Consider the following 21358-nt stretch of genomic DNA (forward strand, 5'->3'; position numbering starts at 1 on the left):
TTAACTATTTCTCTTGTATAAAATTTCAAGGCACTAAAACAGTTAAAAAGAAATTTGAGATGGTAAATACTTGTGTTCCATCCGGCTAATAGTTTCAGCACCTCCTTGTAGAGAATTGAGATCACACGAACAGAACTACCCGTCGAGTCGATTAGTGGTTTTAAGCTGCAGGCTGATGCACCTGCCTTAAAAGAAAGAAAAAACATTAGTGGATAATAAATCTAGCTTTTAGCACCAAGAATTTGCTGATTAGAGACAATGGCAACTTATGGTATTACAATACAACAAACACACTTGGTGAAAGTTCTAATAAAGATCTTCTCTAATACTGTCGATAAATAATCTAAGCTCTCTTGTCTTCCTCTCATGCTCAGGGGATGCATCATTGTCTGACTCGTGTATGTCGATTACATTCACATGCATGTCAATAGACTTCTGGTATTTGGCAACCTGACAGGCGCGGAGTGGTGGGGAAGGACTGCAGAGGTCGATGACCTCAGGGGCTGCACTCGGTGGTGGCAGACAATTGGCTGTTTCAGGAAGGGTTTTACTTTGTGATTCGATACTGAGCAACAGGCCTTGGAGCTGGAGATCGATCTGATTTACCAGAGCTTTAGTCAATCTTCTTGGCTTTCTATTCTGCTGCTTTACTTCAGCTTTCTTTTCCACGTATTCAGCAATTCTTTCCGGGCAAGCACTGATCATACATGAAAAGAGTTGAGAAAGGATGTGTACCGTGGATCAAAAAGCATTTAGCAAGACTAAATTCACAAGTTATATTTTCACCTTTTTTTTTTGAATATTCCAAATTTACATTGATAACAGAGATTAATTCTCAATGTTATAGCCAACTGAGTATCGCTTAATTTAGTCCCACACAAATTTCCACACAACATGAGTGCTGAGAAACAATTATATTTGTCGAGCTAGAACCAAGTTCACCGATCAGCATAGCATGATTTCAAGCATAGCATCACAAAGCTTAAAAAAATATCTAGAGAAGTTTATGTAGAGAAAGCGACCTGAAACTTCAAAATGTCATGAAGAACTTGGCAGCTACGTTTATCAGGATAATGCTTGCTAAATCATTATCTTCCCAGTGCACAAAAATGTTCTGTCAAAAGCATATTTAAGAAACCAAAGATAACCATGTTACCTCTCAATCAAATCAGCAGGGACAATGGAGTTCCCGAGCCCATCAATGCCTTGCCAAGAAACCTCATAGTGGTCCTGTCCTTGCACTTTTCTCAGTTTTACTATAGCAGAGACAGGGCAAGGAACTGGCATCTATGAAAAAAGATAGAAAGAGTGTAAGAAAAGTTTAGGCAGTGCAATAACTTTATTCGACCAAAAATTAGTGTGTACAAGTACCATGTGTAAAGGAATTCTTGCTCCTAACTCAGATGATGTGGAACGTAGATTAGCAAACCGCCTAAGATCTCTTTCAGCAATCTTGGGGAGGATATATTGGTCTGCAAAAAGAATAGATCATTAGAAAAGATGGTGCATGTTTATCTGTATAATGAGCACACCGCTCACATCAATTCTGGTTTGATTATGAAGATTTAATATCATTTAGACTAGATGACTAGAGTAAAGGAAATTAATCAAGGTTTATTAACCTGTTTTATCAGGGCTCCAACCAAAATACTTCTCACAGACATGATGAAGTTGCACACGTTGGAAAGGATGTTGGGTGCAAACCCTGCAAGAGAACGATGATCCAATAGGTTAAACAGAATAAATATTGTAAACCATCATGCAATATGGGAAAAATATTTTTACATGCGGAAGTTATGCATCTAATTTGAACACAAATAGATATGCTTAAAGCACAAAGTTTTAACATATCACAGTAATAAAATTTCAAAGGAAAACAGTTTCTTATTTAGTCTGTACCTTTTCACTGCTTCAGAATCAGCTGAATGACATTTTGGCTTCAGAAAAGCATTGATAACATCCAGGTATTGACCATCTGATTCTGCATTCTGTGCTTCTGCTATGGGAATTTTAATTAAAAAACATATGAATGAGGAAGTGTTAACACTGCATTTTCTTTTCAGAAAAGCAAGAAAGGATACTAAGTATTAGATCCTGTAGCAGATCGGCACTCATAACCAAATGAGAAAGAAATTAACTGGACAAAATATGGGACTAAAATACAACTAAAATCCAACATTATGGCTAACAATTCAACATCACAATATATATATATATATATATATATATATATATATATATATATATATATATATATATATATATATATATATATATATATATATATATATATATATATATATATATCCTTCAGTATTTAGACAAATGCTGAATGATGGGTTCACACAATACAAATAGAATCTCCTAAATGATTCCTCCGGTCTAGAAGTACCAGCATCACAATTATCAGTAGGTATGCCAGATTATGAAATTCTAGCTAGAGCTCTAGCTGAAATTAAAATATTATCTTGCTTCTTCAACTTCTATGAGATGCGAAATCCTATCAAAGAGTATATAAAATGAAATGTAATTTAGAAGCCCCACTAATTGAAAGACCAAATTGCAAAATAATAGTAATCCTTCTGTTGTAACAAATGCATAAATTTACCATAACATGTTATGTTTCATAACAGACCAAAAGAGATCAAAGAGGAGGACAATACATCGTCAAAGAATGCCAATTACCCACAGTTAGAACAACCACAAGCAAGCGTACAAGTAAAAACAAACACAGATAAGCATACAAGAAAAGTAGTACTGGGATCAATCGACATTAGTAAAAAATAAGCACAAATAAGTGTACCAGTAATGTTGGTGAATTAATCAATGATAGTAGACTTATCCTACATCAATTCATTGCATGAGCATGGAACATGTATATTACAATCCAACCTAAAAACTTAACATGCTTCTCCATATATGTAGTCCAACTGTCTTAACATGAGCAAGAGATACACAGATGACATTTTCTTCAACAAGAACAAAAAAAGGAAAAGTAAATATATAAATTACAGTTTTAAGATACAAAAAGTTATATACAAATTCATGATCCACCCTGCTTGACAAGATATCTTCCTATTACGAATTGATCCTTATATTTAAACATAGAAATCAGAAGATTATCTCAACACAAACTGATACCTAGTACGTTTTTATTTCAAAACATAACAAAACACAGACTTTTTAGCATCATATTTCACTAAAACTAGCTGTAACATCCAAAGGCTTTTCTTTCTCAATGCCACACTCATACCTATTGTAAGCAGCTTCTTAAACAGAATACAAGCTTACATATGTATTCAAAAGAACTTATTCGTTTACTGCTGTGAGATAATAATTGTCTATAAATACTCTTAGCATAAGCACAGTAAAGCAGGGTCATCTAATGATAAAATGGAAAATTCAGGCAGGTGCCTTTCTCAAACTCACCACAAACACTTTGTTGGTTGCCATGTTTGTTCTCATTGTTCACATTAGACCTAAGTTCCTTTGTTATCTTCTTTCTTCCTTTATAAACTCTTGCTATCTTCAATCCCTCAGAAATAAATTGATGGAGGACAGAGTCATCTCCAAGAGATTTAACAATCCGGCATGCTGATTCCTGTGTACTCAAAATCAGAAACTGTTGAACAACCCATCTTAAAACGAAGCACACAACTTAATGAGAGCAAAGATCAAACAACAGTACAACACTTCAAATTAAAAATGTTCTAGAAGTTCATAAACTATGTTACTTACAGGCCCAAACCCATGAACTCTCTGAGAATAGTCACTGCCGAGTAGAAGAGCGAGAGAAATCTGAAGATCATGGTTGTGAAACCCATCACACACAAATGAGAAGGATTAAAATGAAACGAAGAAAAGGTCTGATAACACGAAAGACGATAAAAACCAAGAAAAACAACTGTAACTGGTAAACAACACAACTAACACTGACACATGAGATATTTAAAAGAAACATGACCTCAGTTAGATGCATACATATATACATCTCAATATGTGAGAAGAGTAGAGACATGAATGAAATCTTTTAATCTACTTTTTAGACATGAATAACTCATTTAATCTGCTGTCTTTGCTATATGCATTTCCTATCAAGAAATGTGTACAATTTGAACTTTATTTATTAGCTTTTTTCATGGACAAGAGTCTCCAGCCTGTTTGTTCCCAGTAGAATCGTTCCTATTTCACCAAGAATTCACTTCACTTTCTGAATAGAATGAAAGTTTAACACCCTCCAAAATATCAAGGATTGAAATACCGTACCGTACCAGTGTTTCAAGCTTGGTTCGGTATCGTACGATACCGTGTACCGAGCGGTACACCTAATTTAGGTGTCAAATCATACGAAAATACTTGAAAATAAAAAAAAAAGAATATATACCTCTAATTAAAGAACAAGAATACATAATTCTTGATTAGAAAGTTCTTCCTCTTAATCTTCCCAAATTAGCCTCAATTCAATTCACAAATCGTTGTTTTGTACAGTTTAAGAGAGCGCAAATGTGAGAAAAAAAGAGTTTGAGATAGCTTAAGAGAGTATGAGAGTGAAATGGAATGAAATAGGGGAGAAGAAGAGTTTAAAAACCTATGAGAAAGGGCTCCAACGGTCAATTTGATCGTTAGAGCACTGTTACCGAGCGGTAACGGTCGATATCGTCCGATACGGAGCGATGTTAAGCATTCCGCCCAATATACTGTTGGACCAGTACGTACTGCCCAAACCGGGCAGTATTATTCGAAACTGTATACCTTGCAAAATACACAAACCTTTTCTTTTTGTTTATGTTTTTTTAAGCTCTAAAGTGATGTCTGTGCAGAAGCATATGCATATGACATTCTGCATGGCCTCAATACATGGTGTAACCACGCAGCAGCTGCACATGTCCATGCAGCTGCATATGTTATCTGCATAAGTGTGATGTCTTCGCAACAGCATATGCATATGACATTCTGCATGGCCTCAATACATGGTGTAACCATGCAGTAGCTGCACATGTCCATGCAGCTTCATATGTAATCTGCATAAGTGTGATGTCTGCACAGCAGCATATGCATATGACATTCTGCATAGCCTCAATACATGGTGTAATCATACAGCAGCTGCACATGTCCATGCATATGTAGTATGCATAATTGGGATTAATGCTCCTTTCTTATTTTAATTATATCCATTATTATTTATCTTGGTACCATTATCCATGTACAATTCATGTATCTTGTCTCTAAAATAACTTAAAATTTATGTTTCCATAATATTTCTATTTAACCATATAATTATCTATTTATTCTTTGAAAAAGAATTACTTATAATATGTTTTTGAATATTTTAATAAGCAACACACATGCACCTCATAATAACAGTTAAGTCAAATAAGGTTACTCCTTAACGTGTGGGTAAAATAAAATCAATGCACGAACCATATAGTTTCAGTTCAACAGTCAAGAAATGCAACTTACCAGCGAATTCCTTCCAAATCCAAGTTGTCGCTCTATGTCTTCCATTTCATAACAGGTAACATAGCTTCCCTCTCCTAGTTCATATAAAGCATAATCAGCAATCCTAGAACGACGGGGATGAGAAATCTAAAGTAAATTTGAATTTCCATGGCATTCAATTTATTATGTATTTTCAGAGCATGCTTTTGTCAGATCATGAACTCACCAAGAAAAATATCTCTATATACTGTCCTAGCTCCAAAAAGGAATATATCAGAATCAGTACTGAAGCATCCATCCTGACAATTATATCACTCAGCAGACATTTATTTATCAATTAGTTCAAATATATACAGCCATTTTCACTTACACATAAGGATTCAACATTCAGCAATGCACATTGTGCTTCGGCTTCCTCTAGTCTGGTTAACATAAAAATAAATTTGTAACAATCAGAAAGTGTTTTGGCAAATAAGTATAGCTACCTGCTTAGCTGCTTAGGAAATAGTTTAAAGTCTTTTTTTTTACATTTTATAATTAAGAGTTTTAATACTATGAGTCTGTAATACCCTCAATATTCAGTAATCAAGTTCAACAAAATAGTTTATACTTCTTGAACATATATTGTATGTGTCTTACTGTCTTTGAAAGTTGCCCATCTAAGTAATTAACCTTCAATCATAATAGCTAGAACAATTTATTTTTTTAGTTATACAGTGATCTAGGAAACAGAATGGAATTCACAAATAATATAAAAATATCATCCACCAGCTTGTAAGACTAGTAGCAGGTATACATGAATTTAAAAGTAGGCAGGTTGAGTCAGGTTAGACAAGAAGCCATGCCCAACCTGGGCTTTGTTGTAGAATTTGTGTAAGCCAACTTGACAACTAACTTGACCAGAAAACCTAAATTCGAGCTAGGCATTTGATCATGGATCTTTATGGTTATTATTTTTATCATCGACCACATCCAATCATAAGATTTAGGTTGAAGATCAGGTTAGAAATAAATCAAGCATTGTCAATGTCAGGTTGGTCATGAGATCTTATGAAAGCCAAAAGAGAAGAAAAGGTGCAGAGAATTATAAAAAGAGGGATGCATCAACCTATTCATGAGACAGAGAGAAAGAAAAAGGAAAGACAGACAAACAGATATGATAACGGAAGTTGTTGAAATGCTTACATCTGGCTGCCTGATGATCAAATGCATTCAACCTATAAGAAAGACTAGGGCGAAAGACAAGAGGGGCAAAGAGATGCTCAGTATTCAGTGCACTGTGTGGAATTCCAGGCCAAAGAGTTGGATCAAGATTTTCCAGACCAAAGTTAAGTTTGCAGAACAAATGCAAGTCCCATTCAGAACCTTTTCTGTGGCCATTGTGTTGAATAAATGAAACATGGGCTCTCATTAAGAACTAGTTTTAGCTCAATGGTAATATTCATAGCTTCCAGTAAATTCAATGGTTCATAAATAGGTCTAAAAACATATTGCAATTTCAAAATAAAGGTAACCAGCGAAACATGCAAAATTAGAAAATGTAAGGTGTGATATAAATTTCAAATATAAGAAACAGGAAACATCAGGAAATTGTGAACAAAAGCAAAAGGAAACCACGAGAAAACCAGTTTGGAACTATATATTTATAATTTTCCAGTCAAAACAACAAAGTTTTGTTAATTAACCGAATTTTTATTTTTTTTATCCTTTTGTGAATTCTCTCATTCTGGAACCAAATGATGCCTGCTTTCAAAAGTACTCTGCTGGTGGGAAAATTTCCATAGTATATATAAAAGAAGTTATTTTGGAATATTACATGTTTCAAGTGTAGCTTAAGCCAGTCATACAAAATACAATTGGTGTAAGAGACAACCCAAACAAGAAGGAAGGGAGAATGACACTTAGACAAAGAAATTCTGTGCTCAGGAAGCAAATTGAGAAGTTAGATTGTAGCAAGATCATAGAGACACTGCATGGCAGTAAATAGAAGTGTCAAATAAGTTGACTTCTACAACTGACCTTTTCTGAGTGCTCATGTGTGAACCTAAAAGACTAGAAAAATCTAAACATGATAAAAGACTATTCTGGTGGGTGGCTCATGTGACAAGGCATCAAACAGAAAGCAAAAAGAGATATACCCATCTAAGAAGGGGACCCCAAGAGCTGTTCCAAGAACTTTTGCTTCCTTTATCATACATGAGAATTCAGAACCCATGTTTCTACGGAGCGAAACTGATGGCATCGGTTGGGAGTTTGTGTCGTATTGTATAACCTGATGCACCAAAATTCCTACCTTCTCAAGAAAATATATGGCATAATCTTCTAGGCAGGCAAGGTATTCTATAAAGAGAGTCAACCTCACACAAACCCAACCGCCGTCTATAAGTGGACAATTTAATGGAAGGAATTGACCCATCTACAAAATGCAAAATGTGAATAGAAGTTTAGTATATGCTTGAAATGCTTATCTGATGATGTGTTTACACATACATGCATATGTAGTTTATTCACATTTAAGACAGACAGTATTGAAGTTTAAATCTCAAAAGGTATAATTAAAACCAGTAACTAGGTGCAGAACAAATACATCCAAAATGCACATTTTTTAACAAAGAATAAGAACCATATAAGTTGGCACATTTTGTCTAACACTACTGGCATCTCAGATAATTATCCATTTATTCTTTCCAAGCATTTTTCAATCAGCTACAAATTTATATAATGTTACTGCATTTGCACCAAAAATAACAAAAAAAATTAAACAAAAAACAATTGGTGATACTTTATACTGCTCAGTAGATTCAATAGTTAATTGGTTGTTTCTTTGCTTTCTTTTGTGAAATTGCTCTGAGCGTGTAAATTACTTGGCCTTCCTTTAGCCCATTATATGCTTAATCAGTGGAAATAGAAGAGTCCAACAAAGCTCAAAGCCATTTGAAACCACTAACAAACAAGTTGGAACAGCGAATCTAAAAAAAACTGTGAAGATGCAAAAGAGATTCCACGATGTAAAGCAACATTACTGTGTTAAGCTTGCCACTTCCAAGATAACTTTCCATACAAAACAACATAAATTATGATTGAAACTTTTTTTTAATCTTACCTATACAAATATAAACATTCAAATTAATCAATTAGCCCAAACAGAAATCAATAGGGAGAAATTTCGTTTTCGAATAACTTTACTTCAGTCCCTTCAATTCCTCTTCCTCGTCATTTTCTTCTTTCTGTTTTATTTTTAAAACACTTTTATGTATCTTGTTTCAATCATCGATGCTATGATTCTATAGGACAACAAGGAAACTCATCTAACATCAAGTAAAAATATGAACAAGGAAGATCTAATTGAAGCATATCAAGATTACAAGTTTCCAGTGCGAGATAAAATAAACAGTAGGTGCTTTTGTATTGAACAAGGAAGATTTAATTGTATGCAAAAGGATTGATTGACAAAGCATTGAGGGTGACGGTACTTTCACATAATCATAGTTACTCAAAGCTGCTTTCATTTGAGCTTTAGTCAAGAGCACTGCAATTTTAGTTAAACACTATCAATTATGATGCAAATACTTTTGGTTGCAAATAGAATTTACACAATCGATAATTGGCTAGTGACCACTCAAGCGGTACATCATAGAAAAAAGAAACAAAGAAAATTTGAAAATGCAATTCGAAATCATGCTAAAATGAAGGCATGAGCCCACTAAGAATTTACAAAAAAATTAATCTCTTGACGGGCTAATTACATATTACCCCCTGTAGTTAGCTACCTTAGCATCTCGGTCCGTATACTTTAAAAAGTTATATTGGCATCCCTATAGTTACGAAAGTGAAACATCTAGGCTCATTTACCATAACATCATCGGTTTTACTAACGGAAACACGAAAACAAAGAAAAAAAATTAATTTTAACATTCCAGTTGGTGATGACAAACGACGTCGGTGGTGGCCCACGACGGTGCCGCTAGGGACCACGGGTGGCTGTTGTAGATGAAGAGAGTAGCGACGAGAGGTGAGGGTCGCTCTACATCTGCATCGACACCGACGTAGTTGCCGACACAAATGCAGAGCAACGCTGTCGACATCTATATCGATGGCCTTTTCGTCGCTTGGCAACTGCGTCGATGCCAACGCAGATGCAAAACGACCTTCACCTCTCGTCGTCGTTCTCCTCATCCACAACAGCCACTCGCGGTTCCTAGCAACACCGTCATCCGTCACCACCGACACCATCCGCTATCACCAACTTGAACATTAAGATTATCTTTTTACTCTTTGTTTTCATGTTTCTATTAGTAAAACCGACGGCGTTATGATAAATGGACCTAGATGTTTTACTTTCGTAACTATAAGGATGTCAATATAATTTTTTTAAAGTGTAAGCACTGAGATGCTAAAGATAACTAACTACAATGTGTAATCTATAATTAGTTCTCTCTTGACTGACTAGTGACCAATCAAATGATCCATTATACATATATATGAGCGTTTAAGATGGCAATTTGAAATCTTTATTGCGCTAAAATATGTGCCTTCACAAGAATCCACAAAAGGCAAAACGAAACATCAAATCCTAACTAATGACTGAAGGTGTTCCGATCACTGCACGCAGAGAGCTGTCCAGGAGCCCTGCAGAGAGAAAAGAAGAAAAAGGAAAAAGAAAAAGCGGAAACTAAAAGCACCAGAGGATGTTATAGAAAAATCAAATGACATCGGCCATTTTAAACGGACAAGAAACAAGAACATGGACAGAGGATAAGAAACACCAAGGACCTGTGACTAGGATGAGGCTACAGTTGAGGGATATTAGGGCTCTGAGACGGTGGAAGAGATTGCGAAGATAGATCTTCTCCTTCGAGCATGCCGGCAAGCGTCCGGCATTCTGGAACTGGATCAGCCAGCAAGAGAGATCCACGCACAGCCTCCTGTTCCTGCGGAAGAAAGAAACCTTTTCTCGAGATCGGCAATGGCAACAAAGAGCACCACAGTGGGATTAGACTGACGGGGAAGCTGTACTCACTGAAGGTGGTGAAGGGGGAGGGTTTTCTTGCACGATTCCAAGATGTCCCACAAGTTCTTGACGCCCATCTCGGATCGAAGGTACGATAGCTCGCATGGATCGGGAGGAACGGAGATCGATCCGTTGGGGAAGAAGAGGGAACATCAAGTCGGAGTTCAAATAGAGGTGAAACCCTTTCACGATAATTACAATGACCAAAGTAACCCTGGTGATCCACTTGGTTTTCGCGGTTGGTGCTGAGGCACCCCAAGTGGACACCCAATGGAGAGAATTTATCGTACCAATAAAATCCACGGTCGATGGTGAGATCGATGGGTTCGATGGTTAACGTGATCCAGGTATCTTTTCTGGGCTTCTTGTTGCGGGTGTCCAAAGCATTCCTCTGATTTAATCCCTGATGTCCGAAAAGAAAATTTACTGAACCCAGGCGGTTACCTGTCCTGAGATCGATGGGTCATCCCGTGTAGGACCCATGGCTCTCACTGATGGATAGAGCTCACGTGCAGGCACGTGCAATCGAAGTTACGCGGGTACCATCCAATGTAGATTAGATTAACCTAATTATATGATCAAATGTGTAATAAATATCATAGCATTGTAATAAAAATTTATCCTCAGTAGTTAAACCCCTTTAGTATTTCAATCTTTAAATTTAAAAAATTTACATTCACATCATTATAATTATAAAAACAAAATATTTAACCAACATGATAACACGTGTAAAATTATTTATTTTATCAATGATAAATTAATTATTTTAAAAATTAATTAAAAGGTATAAAAAAAAATCATTGGCTTAAGCAACCGTAAGATTGATTTCTTCCCCAAATTGATCTCTTAAAATTTAAAACTACTTAACATTATCATATTATAAATAAGCATTGCCCTAAATGTTAAGAAATCAATTTAGGAAAAAAAACCCTAAGCCAATGATCCATTTCTTTCACCTTTTAATTAAGACCTAAAATGATTGTTTCATTATTAGCAAAATTGATAATTCCATGTTGTCATGTGTTATATCTATACCGACGATATTATGATAGATAAAGTTAAATATTTTACTTTTATAATTGTAAAGATACCAATATAAATTTTTCAAATATAAAGAGCGAGATGTTAAAAAGATAATAATAAGTCATATGTGTCTTCTGTATACTGTGACCATATGAAGATCATAAGTTGCTCCTACAAATGGAAGTTAGAACAACAACAAAGGAAACTAGACCTCCATCTTTCAATGATATCAAGAAGAGCGCTACTATCGCAACAAGGGAAGAGGCAGAGGTAGAGGCATTTCCCATCAAGATCTGTCGCTGATTTCGAGTGTTGATCTGACTCCATCTTCGAAAGAGCAGGGATTAATACCAAGCACCCGAATCAATATGCTGATGTCCATAGAGATGTCGGCTGGGGATATAACTCCACGGTTGACCTACAAGGAAAATGTGTTCATCGAATCAGATTAGAACTTGAGGCATCATATTATAGCAAAAAATATGAGAATTTAAGAACTATCAAGATACCATATAGGCAGAAAATTAGAATCATTTCACGATCGAAGTAGATAAATGTTGAAGTGAAAGACTTACTGAAGATGCCGACACTGACTTGATCAAGGAATGGTTGTATCCTCTAATCCTTGCAACTGTCTCAGCCATTTGGAACCTTGACACTCTATTTGGTCCACCCACATTCAGAAGCAACTGCATTTGCTTACCATCTGAAACGAGAGAAACAAACAAATGTTAATCTCAACTTAGATCTGAAGACTTGATGCCAATCTCGAAAGCCTGTTTCTTGTAAAGACAAAGCATTTATGTAACTCCAACACGACATAGGAGAACCAAACAAATAATAGAAAAGCCAAAATAAAGACAGTATCAGTATATTAAATGTGCAAACCAGGATAAGTAATGGACTGGAATTTGCAGTTAGGAAAGCTACATAAACCCGAATAGTCGAGGCACAGGAGATGAGCTTAATCATCGAATGCACACTAATTAAACCTTTACATCAAGCTCATATTTACAACAAAAGTTCCCTCCAACCAAGACACACCAGACAACTGCAGTTTAAACTAAACTAACTACAAAAGCTAACAACAGTGACCAAACATCAAATTTTATTGCAAAGCAAATACACAAAACTAAAAAATAATCCAATAACCTTCAAATAAGAGAATACTCAGCGTCCAACCCCAAACATCATAGTTCTCATTATTTGTAATTCTGAGTACGAAAATATTAACAACGTACAACATTACATCTCTGTTACAAGGTGTACCATTTATTTCCATTTCTGCTCACAAACTATGGATTTAGTAGTTTAGAAATATTTTAATTTCTGACAAAGCACTCTAAACAGTATAATTTTCTTTTCACTTCACCTGGCTGTTCCACTGTGTGTGAATTTCTTGAAAAGGATGGAAAGGATCAGCTTGGTTTAAAGGAAACCTAGACCTTAAGATAGTGAAAATTACAAATGAATTTACCCAAGCAGGACATTGGTTTTATGTCAAAGAGAGTTATTCAACTTCTGAATGATTTTGGAGAATGCTAAACTTCACAAAGCACATTATCAAGAATCACAACATAATTATAGGCCTTTGGACAAGACACCATAGTTTTGTTTCTTCTGTTATACTTTTCTTTGATAAGAGTAAAATATATCTTCTCCGTAACCAGTCAACATTAAGAAATACATAATTTTCTTTAGAGATCCTTTAGCAAAAAACAGAAGACAAGCTGAAAAGTGCAACCTGATATCCACTTTTTGCTCAAAGCTATTATAACATTGACCACATCCTTGACATACACAGGGCAGCGGAACTCATCATGAAAAAATTCAACTTCTTGACCTTGCTTAAGGGCACTATCAATCCACTGCATGGAGAAGACACTAGTATTTGTCAGAAGAAGGAAAAAAAAGGAATTTATGTTAACTTCCATTAGATCATGATAACTAGGGAACAAATTTATAAATATAGTTCACAATATGTTCTAGAACTATAGGGTTATGAAGAGCAGTCATCTAGGCAATGTTGGCTTAATCATAAGGTGGTAATGCAATAATTGGGTGTTATAAACTATCACAGTGAAACAGGTAATGCAACAGGTTTGAACATCATGATCTAGTTCTAGTTAAAGAGCCACTCTAGATCTAGATCTAATCTTGAGATGTAGATCTTGTTTCAACATCATGAGCTTGTCATGACATCCATTTATCATAATTAAGCTCAATAGCCAAAGTTCTAAGAAATCTTGAGTTCTCATATTTTTTCACCACATTTACTTGTTACATATGGTTGGAAGGTGACTTGGATATACCAAATGCTCACCTGAATTGGAAGGGACTTAGTAACAGGTGAAATTGTCTGTGGGCCATATATTATACTACTCCGCAGGATCGCATAGTTTGAACAGTTTGCAATTATATGCTTCTCTGCAGCAATTTTTGTTTTTCCATACATATTTACAGGAAGAGCTTCGTCATCTTCTTTGTAAAATGATCTCACACCTTCATAAACTGTTAGTTCAGTGAAGCCACATTAGATTAAATACTTAATACCTGCATGAAAGAATCAGTTATCTAAAGGCACAAAGAAAACGGAAAGTAAAAGTCGCAAAGCAAAGTCTCCATCTTGAAGCAATCACAAAACAAACATGATGCATAATGATCAAAGAAAATGATAAAGAAAACTATTGAATCAGCAAAATTAGTACTAGTGTCACTTTGTTCAGCATAAAATTCAACAATTTAACTATCATTTAGAGCGAACACCTTGTTATACTTGGGGCCAAATATCTAAGGTTGGTTAGACCAGGGTACAATGATAGATCAAAGAAAAAAGTACGAAAGGCGTTCAAGAAAAGTTCAAATTTAGATGACATCAAAGATACAAAAGAAACACTATACTGTAAATAAGTAAGATTGTCCAGCCAGTGCTATGAAAAATCCAAGTATCATATAGCAGTCAAACTGGTAAGTACCATCAGATATTTATTGATCCGAGCAAGGACCACTACCTAACCATATAGATTGGTGTCAGACTTTATTTATTGTTTCAAATATCAGTCAGTATTGATTGGTGCCTTCATTTGAAAGAAAAATTTTGGTCTACAAACAATAACAGTAAGACAATTGTTGCATTGAAGTTACAATGTCATGAACATTAAGCATTCATGGTTTTTGTTTCTAATTAACTCCGGATCGTAGAAAAGTACAATTGGATAGCATATTCTGCCAAATCAGCCAAATTCTTAACGATGACTACCTCATGGACTAACTTAACAAATCCCAATCTTTCATGCAAATAATACAAACCTTTCATCCAAGTTCCCAAAGTTATCAAAACATAGATGGGATTTTACACCATACAAGTCAGGCCAACAAGTTTCACCTACCATTTCATTTTGTCTAGGCCTTTGGAATTATTTTTCAGGGAGCACATTTTTCGTGCATAAAGAGCCAACATATAATATACATTTTAGGCATCACTTGGTTGAGTACACAAATATTTCACAAATAAACAGACATGTGAAACGCATGTTTCACAAATAATGATTCACAGTAAAAGAAACATAAATTAGCTTACCTTGATCTGTTGAAAGATGAATTAAAAGAGAGTTGTTATTCTTGAAGCTTGATAGCCAGTATACAAGGGAAGATGGCAGGTTAATAGACATGGCAGCTGCAGGATCCATTTCACAAGTACGAGGAACAGATAGTGCGGCACAATTAACAACAACATCTGGCTGAAAGGTATGGAGTTTAAACAAAGTTAATTTAAATAAAGAGTCAACTCATCAAGTCTATTTTTCATAATAAATCAGGAAATAAATGAGGCCTCTGTTCTCTAAATCTGTTCACTTTTTATCTGTATGAAGGCATATACCGGACAGCTAAACCTAAGCACATGGTTTAATTCAATCAGGTTATCTTGCAGGTGAACTATGCATGGTGAAACAAATCATGTCAATGAGAATCACATAGGAAAGTGATGGCTGCAGATAATACAATTCCCTGGACTAAACATATTTTGATAACAACATAAAGACCCAAAACAGATATCCAGCAAAAGAGAAATATGCATTCCTCCTACAGCTGACACGAATGCTGCACTTCAAGAACCGGATGTCTATTTTCACGGCGCCTTTGGCTCCACAAACAATCACGGTTTCTTCAGTGACCAACTTCACATGCTGCATTGGCAAAGATCACAATGGGGAAGATTCTTTGTGCTGATGAGAAAGAAAGACGAAGAACCCAAGATGTTCAGAAGTAGACCGAAGCAAGAAATACTGCTAATTACAGGTCTAGTTAGAGGATGTACAACATCAAGTTAACAACATTAACTTCGAGAGATTTGAAAGAGACAACTGGTCGTCTAATTTGAAGCCCTCGAGGAGGAACAATCTGCATCGCCCGAAACCTGATGGAACTCCCTAAGTAATCGAATCGTTCTACTGCAATTAGACATATTCTTCTGCTGATTTTTACGTGCAAGGATCTAAGATGACGGCCAAGGGAGCATCGATGCGAAGAACATCCGACCTGGCCAAAGGCGGTGGAGATGGCATCAAAGCCGTCGCCGGTCCGCAGGTCGACACGGAATGGGAGCACCGGAGAGACAGCATCGACAAGTTCCGCAGGAGGGCTCGGACGGTGGTGGGTGAACGCTAGGGCGTACCGCTCCGATCCGGCGCCTCGCGAGAAGCCCTGGAGGAGGTGCTGCCCCAAGTATCCGCTGCCCCCCACCACCAGCACTCGTTTCCTCGCCTCCGCCATTCTCTGCGTCGGCTCCTCCCGCAGATGCTTCGGAGATCGCTTCGCGCCTCCGATGGGATCGCGGGTTCAGAGGTAGGGATGTCAATTATACGCGCGGTATGTGTACCCGCGGCGACCCGACCCAGATAGTGGATAAACAAAAAATGGAGGTGAGTATGAAGATATTTATATTTTCCGACGAGGACAGACTGAGCACTCCCGCATCATTACTTTTATTATTTAAATTAGACAAAATAATTTTTGATGAAATAGATTATGATTTAATTAACATTATTTAATTTAATTTAATTAAATAAAATATTTTATTATTTAAGCTCATGGGTATTCAACTTTATTTTCATCTATCCTCCTTTGTTTTTTATCAGCAAATTATGATTTGTTCGATGATCGAAGATCATAAATAATAAACTATGAACGATGATGATAATGCTACGGTATTATTCTTTCTTTCTTCTTCTCCTCCTATCGAATACTTCTTTATTCCTCCATTTTTTTTGCTCCCCTCTTTATCGCAACACCCCCACCCCCTTATCGCAATCATCATAGCCCTCCCACCTCCGAATCACAATCGTCCTCACCCATTCCTTACACCTTTTTTCGATCCTTATCTTTTCCTTTCTCTCCTATAGGTTATATTAATTTTGATTTTGTTTATATTTGAATATATTTATCTTTTATTATGTGTAAATTTAATATTATTAATTAAGTTAGATAATAATTTTAATTTTTTTAATTAAAAAAATTTAATTAGGAGGATACAAAGGACCCGCGAGATTTTATCTCCAATGAGGATTCTCCAAGATGAAGATGAAGGATGGATGATGAGACACGGATAGAGAGAAGAAAACATTCCTCAACCCATTAACATCCTTAATTAGGATATCTCACGTTGCAAGGTTAGGATACATTCGAGTCGTTCATCATGTTATTATGCATATCTCAATTATTTTCATTCGTTAATATAAAATGCAAACTTTTATAGCTTTTCTTTGTTACATTAAACTATCGATAAACAACTTGAAATCTATCAATAGATATGTGCTAACAACCTCAAAATATCCATAAATAAGAATGCATATTAATATATAAAAATTATCAAATTTAGACCCAAAAAAATAATATTAAATTTTGGACAAAATCGTACAAGTGAGAAATTAATCAAGTTCTAAAATGAACAAATTAATTGAGTATTCAACCCATTGCTAATCACAACTGCAAATTACATCCAAAATTTAGACGAATATTCATGACATTTGTCTTGATAAAAGCTTCCCCAACTTGAGTAATAACATGATCACAACTGGAAAAGAATCAATCTAATTATGACAACAAAAACTCATCCTCAAAGTAATTGATGCATTTGTTTATGTTCAGCATTACAAACCTATATGAGAGAAAAAAACAAGCACCACATCAAGAGAGGATAAGAACATCAAACCATCCCGAAACAAAACAAAAAAAAAACACACACACAGATCTTGGGAGATGTTAAGCCTGGTCTTCATCTTCATCGATCTTGGGAGCCAAGTAGTATCTGATATAGCCCATGTCTGCAATCTTGTACTCGACAACCATAGGGAGATCTGAGGACATGCTTACTGTGACAGTATTTGACAAAGGTGTTGCCTTAGTAAATGAGATCAGATAGCGAAGAGCAAACGTCAAGGAAACTGGGTCCTTCATCTCTATTACAGTTGATTCTTCCGGCTGCAAAGAACAGTGCATCCGACTTATCCGCAAATGAGAATACGAGAACCCATAATGGAACACGACAAGCAACCTACTGTAATTCAGATACAATAAGCTGCATGATTTTTCAGAAACTCAAAAGGCTCCTTAGAAATAACATGAAGCGCACACGCGCGCGTGTGTGTGCACATTTAAACCTTTGGCACAGGCAAAAAAATCTCTTCAATTTTTGAAGAGAAAAGAAACCATGATCTGCTTGCTTACCTTGTCTACGGTGGTGTTCTGCCGGCAAACAATATTTGCACTTCCAATGTCTCCTTTGGTTGAGAACTTCACTCCTTCCTTTGTCACAGATATTACAACTAAAAAGAGGGAGGAAAAGCTACATCAGACGAGTGGAATGGGGATGGTAATGATGATTGAAATAAGAATCTCACATCAACAGATGAATTTGCTACATTCTTTCAAAGAATAGGAGACAAGTATCAGCAAAGTTCCAAACAACCACATCATCAGCAGTTAAAATCAACACATTTAAACATGATCTAGAAAAGCAAAATTGGATGCATTGTATATTCATCTATTTTTCTACAGAAATTATCACAGGTTCATTAAAAACAAATCCAATGTCCACAAATATGTTGGCAGTATGCAGCAAAAGTGAGTGTTGCCAAATACTTGCTATAACTTAATGCAAGTCCAGAACTAAATAAAAATTAAGCCACCATTTATGTCTGAGAATATTGTAAAGTCAAACCAAAGGATCACCTTATGTAAGATTTTAGCAGTTAACCAATCGAATAAAAGCATCAACCTCATGCTGATTGCCCATGGGCTATAAAAATTGAAACAGAAACCTAAGCAGAGTAGTGAAGATCAGGTTAAGAGCTCAGATACATAGAGAAGTGAAGATTACCTGTGGAATGAGGATAAGTTAATATTGCAAACTTACTGAAGAATAAAACCAACATGTAAGATTAAATATTTCAATAATCATCTAAGACAATCGATCCTTATATTAAACTTGCCAAGTGCCAACAAATATGACAAAATTGTAAACACAAGTTTAATACAGAAAAATGATCATTGAAGGTGACACAGAGCATGAAGATCTATTGGATATTTTTAAGAGTGATCATTGCTTAGCAGGAGAAACAAAATGTGTTGAAAGAAAAATGACAATATGCAGGTTAAAACAAATAGTTAATTTTTTTCTAGTTTGGTTTTGAAAACATTCCATTATTTTAAAAAAACAGAAAACAAAAAAGAGCAATAGCTACACCAAAGCTAGAAGCAAACAATTGCAAAATTGCATGACCAGCCATCAAAAAGTCATGTAAAAAATCAAAATGGAACTGAAACAACGCGTTAATATCTCCTTTTCCACTTGACAGATTTAACAACAGGATGATAATGGCTAGAAACTACTAGTCTCTGTCTGTTTCCTATCTGTTGGATTTAACTGCACTGGGCCATCCATTTTTAATCATTTCTCCAAATATGATTATAATCATAATTAACATCCCAAGGAAGCTACAAATTTGATGCATGATATGGATTATCTACCAACTAGAGGGGACATCATTCCGGTACCAGCAAAACATATATATATATATATATATATATATATATGCAGACATGATAAACATTATAACTATATGGTTGTCATTGCCACAGGAAAATCATTCTTATACCAGCAGTAAAATAACAAAAAACTAAATCTGCAAACATGATAAATATTAGAATAATGTGATTGTCATTGCCTCATTGGGTCAAGACTAACCTATGAAACCAAAAAAATTATGATATGTGATGCATAAAAGCAGCTATGGTTTGGAGTTAGACCCTACCAGTGTCACCTATGGTACTCAGATCTCTGCAAATTCGTGCAAACTCTTGTGAAGGCATCTTTACAATAGCTTGATATTCTGCTTCAGGAATGCCTAAGTGCTCACTTTGGATATCCATCAACTTCATTTCAAAATCCGCAATCTTATCCTGCTCTGTGAATCCAAGAGCAGTATGAACATAATTAGCATAAGTGAAAAGGATAGTCAAGGATTTCAAAAATGCAATATTGAATTACAATCAAATGGATTGACTGGACGACGATAGAGAGTAAAAGCAGATGTCCTTCAAACAACTCAGTTTCCATAATTTATCATAACAACTGCATATCCAACTTCCAAAATAATAATGTGATCCACATACACATTCCAAGAAAGAACACTAACTAAACACTTCCTTGAGATCTTTTTTTTTGGAAAATTTGTAATTAAAATACAACAAACTATGAAAGCAAACAATAGTGAGATGAACAATCAAATGGAAAAAAAAAAAAAGGAAAAAGAAGAAAGAAGAAAAACAAATAGGATATTGTCAGTCCTAACACCGCCAGTAAATAATTTGGTTCATCACTGTAACACAACAATACTAAGAATTGCTGAGGTAATCAGAATAACACAACAATAACACCTACATATTCATGGATGCTCAGCTGTAAAGAGCCTTTCTAACAATGTTTTAAGTTGAGAAAGCCACACCCAATTCATCCTAAAATCTCTTAAGCCATTCGTAATTTGCAGGGTAACTGTAAAGAGAACAGTATTCTTCTCGATCATTCTCATACTATCGAGGTAAATACTCAGATTCTTCGATCAGAGCGTGAGTCTCGTATAAACAGAATGTCTATGGTTTTAGGTTATATCGTTCCGAAAGAGCAACCTACAAAAGGTGCCTAACACCATCTCGAGCACACACAATTGGGACCGGTACCACTGGGCTCGACCAATTGCAACGCGCAAATCAAAGAAAATTGGCGAAGAGCAATTCATTAAGCTAGGAAACAGAGAGAGACGGGAAGGGGGAAGAATTAGGGCGATTACTGACTGGGGCTCTCAAACATGAAGGTGACGGTGTCGCCGTCGTCGTCGGCCTTGAGGGTGACGATGTCATCGTTGCCGGCGCAGCGCAGCAACTTGGCGACGTGGTTGAGGTTCATGCCCATGGAGCGGTTGCGGTCGCAGCGGAAGTGGTCGAAGCCGTCGGAGCGGAGGAGGAGAGCGACGAGCGCGACGTGGCTGGAGTCCATGGCCTGGAGGGAGCAGCCGGAGCGGGAGCAGTCGAAGTTGGCATCCGTCACCAGCTCTCGCATCGCCTCCAGCACCTTCTTTAGCAGCCCGCCCTGCAGCAGCCTGAGCTCCAGCATCTTCCTCTCTCTCTCTCTCTCTCTCTCTCTCTCTCTCTCTCTCGCGTTACTTCGCTCGAACCAAAGGAAAGATCGGATCCCCCTTCAAACGAGAGAGAGAGCTCCAACGAAGAAAAGGATCGGTAGCTTCCTTCTTTTATAGAGGGGGCGGTTCGGCGGTTGCCGTGCTGTGGAAGATTAATGGAACATCTATATATATATATATATATATATAT

The 21358-nt window shown here is 36.2% G+C and overlaps 3 protein-coding genes across 4 annotated transcripts; all 3 read right to left on the bottom strand.

Annotated features, from left to right (window-relative positions):
- Positions 1-249: 249 nt before the first annotated feature.
- On the bottom strand, positions 250-10599 carry LOC103990658 (single-strand DNA endonuclease 1). 2 transcript variants are annotated; one of them, XM_018828391.2, is made up of 14 exons: positions 10460-10599; positions 10213-10370; positions 7797-7855; positions 7578-7711; positions 5810-5861; positions 5666-5738; positions 5461-5534; positions 3739-3798; positions 3430-3601; positions 1900-1996; positions 1623-1705; positions 1372-1472; positions 1157-1287; positions 250-697 (listed from the first exon to the last, which is right to left on the bottom strand). In XM_018828391.2, the coding sequence occupies exons 1-14, from the start codon at positions 10525-10527 to the stop codon at positions 307-309; spliced, it is 1653 nt and encodes a 550-aa protein (XP_018683936.2). In that variant the 5' UTR covers positions 10528-10599; the 3' UTR covers positions 250-306. The 2 variants fall into 2 exon arrangements, with proteins under 2 accessions (XP_018683936.2, XP_009408142.2); XM_009409867.3 differs by having other exon boundaries at positions 1900-1999.
- A 976-nt stretch (positions 10600-11575) lies between these two features.
- On the bottom strand, positions 11576-16363 carry LOC103990657 (uncharacterized). Its single transcript, XM_009409866.3, has 6 exons — positions 16013-16363; positions 15054-15213; positions 13797-13984; positions 13218-13341; positions 12049-12179; positions 11576-11891 (listed from the first exon to the last, which is right to left on the bottom strand). Exons 1-6 carry the CDS (start codon positions 16244-16246, stop codon positions 11760-11762), a joined length of 969 nt encoding a protein of 322 aa, XP_009408141.1. The 5' UTR covers positions 16247-16363; the 3' UTR covers positions 11576-11759.
- A 1219-nt stretch (positions 16364-17582) lies between these two features.
- LOC103990655 (proliferating cell nuclear antigen) lies at positions 17583-21273 on the bottom strand. The gene is made up of 4 exons (XM_009409865.3): positions 20825-21273; positions 19786-19938; positions 18200-18297; positions 17583-17953 (listed from the first exon to the last, which is right to left on the bottom strand). Exons 1-4 carry the CDS (start codon positions 21141-21143, stop codon positions 17735-17737), a joined length of 789 nt encoding a protein of 262 aa, XP_009408140.1. The 5' UTR covers positions 21144-21273; the 3' UTR covers positions 17583-17734.
- Positions 21274-21358: the final 85 nt, after the last annotated feature.

Source organism: Musa acuminata, chromosome BXJ2-7, assembly GCF_036884655.1.
Source record: "Musa acuminata AAA Group cultivar baxijiao chromosome BXJ2-7, Cavendish_Baxijiao_AAA, whole genome shotgun sequence".
NCBI lineage: Eukaryota > Viridiplantae > Streptophyta > Magnoliopsida > Zingiberales > Musaceae > Musa > Musa acuminata.